The 4,696-nt window shown below is 47.0% G+C and overlaps 2 protein-coding genes across 2 annotated transcripts; both read left to right on the top strand.

The window, feature by feature from the left end:
- Positions 1 to 2,008: 2,008 nt before the first annotated feature.
- Positions 2,009 to 2,581, top strand: SARC_07463 (hypothetical protein; the record flags this gene model as incomplete). Its single annotated transcript, XM_014298597.1, has 1 exon — positions 2,009 to 2,581. One exon carries the CDS (start codon positions 2,009 to 2,011, stop codon positions 2,579 to 2,581), a length of 573 nt encoding a protein of 190 aa, XP_014154072.1.
- A 131-nt stretch (positions 2,582 to 2,712) lies between these two features.
- SARC_07462 (hypothetical protein) lies at positions 2,713 to 3,524 on the top strand (the record flags this gene model as incomplete). The annotated part of the gene is made up of 2 exons (XM_014298596.1): positions 2,713 to 3,078; positions 3,141 to 3,524. 2 exons carry the CDS (start codon positions 2,713 to 2,715, stop codon positions 3,522 to 3,524), a joined length of 750 nt encoding a protein of 249 aa, XP_014154071.1.
- Between the last annotated feature and the right edge of the window lie 1,172 nt (positions 3,525 to 4,696).

Genomic DNA, 4,696 nt, shown 5'->3' with positions numbered 1-4,696 from the left:
GTATACTATCCTTTCATGCTCTATACGTTATTTCAAATACACAGATGAGATGTACCCAAATCAAGCGAGTTACATGCTGTGCAGGCTGTGTATGTTTATAAAGGGAGCAGCACATGTGTCTGAAATTTTGATTTCGTGGAATCAAAGGAATGAACATTGAAACCTGGCGATTGTTACAATGCATGAAGTAACACTACGGATATTATATTAGATAGTATGCCAACTCCTGCTATAGCTGATTTATATAGTAAGATGGAAATATAATTATCATATGATCCTGTAAAAGAGCATCATCGACCACGTAAATTGCGCACTAGGTAATGAGATAGGCTTGAAGGAAGTAGCATATACAAACAACAAATAATAGAAGACAACATAACCTCCCTCAACAAATTTATTCGTCAAAAATTGATATAGCCGAAGGCTCTTTAATTTAAATTTAAACAAATTTTGCACGATAAAGTCGCTAGATGTACATAAAAAACTGGAATTGTCGCTAAATGTACATTTGTACATATTTGATGAATATTTCAGTACGTTTTCATCGACAAAATGGGTGAATGTACATTTAGTGACTTTTCCATATTTTGAATGTACATTTAGCGACTTTGTTCTATTATATATGGTGATGAGATAGTGCCTGCTGTCATCCGGGGATCTGGTGATGCCCAATGGCTCTTCTCAGCTCTCTCTCTCATCTACAGTATGAAGAATATTGGTTTAGCTCAACATCTCGTCGGGCTTCGCATTGTACAAAATACCATGGGTATTATTGCTATCCTACAGGACGCTTACATCGAACGCATGGCCATAGCATTTGCAGCCACGGACTCGTCCCCGAAGCGCCCCCCCCAGCTCGGGACACACTCTGGAAAACTAACCGGCACCATTAACCACGGTAAATACCGTCGTCTCCAGACATCGCGTATGTCCTTAATCAACTGGCGGCCTTTAGCGTTGCCCCCTCATCCCACACTACGCCGCACTTACCCGCATTTTACACTACCTTGTCACCACAAAAACCCTGGCTCTTACCTATACCCCCGCCCCGGATAAGCTCGATATCAGCCATCACCTCACGGCATACACGGACTCCGATTGAGGCTCTTACCCCCTCACCCGCAAATCGACTGGCATTCATTACTCTGAACAACGCACCTGTACACTGGCGGAGTCAGAAACAAAAGACTGTTAGTATAAGCTCTACGGAAGCCGAATATATCGCGGCATCTGAAATCACCCGTGACATTGCATGGGTCCGCAATATCCTCAACGCTTTCGGACACACGGTTCCCCATCCCACCCATCTTCATGTCGACATTTAGTCGGCCATTAAAGTCGCGCTTGGTACTGGCACCGCCAAGGGCCTCTTTTTCTCCAGCCATAAACAAACATGGAATTTCAATAAATCATAGCCTTCGGAAATCAAACAAACCTGAGTTATTAGGTTTATATATCGAGGAGAAAGTTTTAAATAACCTGTTCCGACAGAGTTTCTATTTCAGAAGGTTGTGAAGCAGAACAAAAAGAAACATTAGAATAAGGGTGGACAGAATGGGCCCCAGGTTCTACACCTTGGTGCATGCACCCGGACCCACGGCCCGTAATCCCCGGCTCATACATGGACCCCCAGAGCGAAGTGAACCGATTGAACTACTTAGCTCAGTAAAAAGTAGTCCAATACTGGCAGTACAGTACTTCAACCTTGGAAGTATCGTCTGCAGAAAGTAACTTAATGAATACTTCGTTTTAAGAAGTGCTGAATCATCTGCCCTAGCAGCCAATACTATTAAGTTTGACAGACGTTAGTTTCGTTACTACAACGAGTGACTATGTTTAATTTGATTGAACTAAATAGACAGAAGTAAAATGTCGATGGACATCAATCGAGATGAGGGTTTTAGGGTTTTTAGGGTTTAGGACAGTGTACGCGAGTACCCTGCGCTGGAAACGACGTCGGATTTCTCCGCCCGGGTGAACCTCCTCTTGACTTATTCTCGAAGTCATCATGGAGGCCGATGTGACGGTGGTGGAGATCATTCAGTACCTGGTTGCCACTTATGGCCCGGCGGGTTTCTTCCTCACCATGCCGTTTCCTCCCGACCTGATTGGCTTCTCAACCCGCCTTCGGACTGACTCTGTGTACATTCTGAAGGCTAAGCGCGCCTTGCTAAGTGAAGTGTCGAAACTAGCAGTTAAGAGTGTCATTTATAGTCTGGACCAGGAGATCCGCCCGAACCGAGTCCCTGCTGAAACACCAGGTTTTGGAATACGAATGAGTATTCTTCAGAATGCATTCGCCATACCAATCCCAGCCGATACCGACGTCTGCACGATTGCCCCAGCTGGACTGGATCCCCCCCAGCCACGACCATGGGACTTAAGCCCTTTCCGTACCCAACGCCCACGGACTAACCCAACCCCAGCCAGAGACCATGAGGACTTGCGGAACACTCTCACGAGGGACAGCTACCATGAATTTATGCCAACGGAGACCACCCGCTTGCTTGACCGAGGTTCCAGGGCAGCTGCGGGCGACCACCCCCTTGACGGACCATCCACGCAGGAGGGCGACATGTGAGTGTTGGCCACTCTAGCCGTACACAATGTTTACCGGTACTTCCGATAGAGCCGCACAAAGAACTTCGGCGCAAGGAACAACAAGAGAGAGACGAGTATGAACGTTCAAAGACAACCCGTGCGCACGAGCAAATGCAATGCATGTGGCGCGAGATGGCCCGGATGCGTGGGAGAATGGCGTTAGACCTCTTGCCACAACCACCAGCGCGCCCTGTTGCTCAGGCATCGCCGCCGATGTGTTTGGTTCCGTGGATCACTATCTGTGACGAACAAATTCGACACTTTGTGTGCCAGGATTTGAAGGAAGCTGTGTGCAAGAACACCTTATCGGAGGTCTCACATACCGGCCGAAGGACCAGGCCTTTGCCTTCGGTGACTTCTGAGAACGTGACGAAGTTGGCATGGAAATGCATGGAATGGGTTGCTGAAGAAGTCCGCGCTCCTTGGAGGGTTTGGTGGCAAACTGCTGACATGTGTGACAACACTATGTCACTACCGGTGAGCACGCGGGCAACGATAGAATTGAGGTCTTCTTACGTACCTTAATTTACTGAACCAAGCGATGTCTGTCTTTCGGCCTCCAACACACATGGCGCACAGAGATCCCCATCATCTTTGCGAACTATAACGCCTCGTGGTCAACGGTGATTGACTCAACCCAGTGCACCTTTTTCACGCGGCGGGTTTATCCGCACTCCTCGGATACTGAGATTTCGGCCATCCTGAATGATGACGCTGGCGCCTCCGGTTTCGTCGCCTCGGTTCAGGCCACGCCGTTCGACCGCGATCTACAGAGAGAAGGCGAAGCAGGCCCAGAAGTAGGCGGCGGTTGTGGACGGAATCGACTGTCCAATGATTGGTATTGGCCGACAAGTTCTCTACACGCGGACGGCAGACCCTCCTCACAAATTCGCGAAGGATTGTGGGCCGGCGGTAGGTGCTAGCTCACGTGGCTCCAGTGATGCGCTATATCCAAGACACCGCGATCAACAAAGAATATCGGGTTCATATCAAGAACCCTTAAGGCTTATGTTTCATTGTGGGCTGTGACAAGATGCATTCCAGAGGCACGACCGCTAATTCTATCTACGCCTATTTTATGTTCCATGACTCCATGATGCCAGCACGATCACTGATGACGAACGCCAGACACTCACCTTCGCGTTCAGAACCTACGCCGCGGCCATTTGTTTGCAGTACGAACTCAACTGTGCGTGCGTGAAATGGACCCGCATATGCAGCCGTTATGGTCGAACCCGCACCAGCGATTTTTCAGCGGATGATGAAGCCTTTATGGCTACAAGATTGTCGTAAATTCCCAACTATACGGCTACGCTAACTCAGGGTAAACGCGCATATCGTTTAGTCTCCGATGCACCCTACCAAACGGTGCAGTTCGTCGTATAGGAGCTGAAACATACCTCTACGATACTGCTTGATGGTGATTCTGCTACCCTTCTTTTTCTTTTGAGACTATAATTTTGGTTTTAAATTCTTCATAAGTCGTTCTGTCGCACATGATTGTCTTCTTGCGCACCGCGTAGGACTCTACAGAATTTTCAGCCACAACCACGAGTCTCCCCGGGGCTATAGTATAAGGGTTGACAGACTGGGGCCCAGACTCGAACCGATTGAACTACTTAGCTCAGTAATCAGTAGTTCAATACTGGCAGTACCGTACTTCAACCCTGAAGTATCGCCTGCAAAAAGTAACATAATAAATCTTTAGCTGTGAGAAGTTCTGCATCATCTGCCCTAGCTGCTAATATAAATGTACATATGTACAGGCTATGTATCTACATAACGTATGTATGTTGTTCATATGGATCGTTAACACTGCAATATATCAACGAAGGGCTTTATATATGTGGTTATAAATACAGTTGCATTGGTACAACATTCTATTTCAACGCTATATACATACCACTGGGTTATAAATACAGTTGCATTGGTACAACATTCTGTTTCAACGCTATATACATATATACCGCTGGCAACGTTATCATGTTGTAGCGTTTTTGTAATGCCTTCGCATTTTGTTTGCGTATTGGTAAAATCAAAATCTGACTCATTCTTATGTCTGCAACTTGACACGCTAGCTGCTGGATATAACAAT

The sequence above is a fragment of the Sphaeroforma arctica genome, assembly GCF_001186125.1.
Source record: "Sphaeroforma arctica JP610 unplaced genomic scaffold supercont1.593, whole genome shotgun sequence".
NCBI classification, from domain to species: Eukaryota; class Ichthyosporea; order Ichthyophonida; genus Sphaeroforma; species Sphaeroforma arctica.
This window is presented reverse-complemented; position numbering and strand designations above follow the sequence as displayed.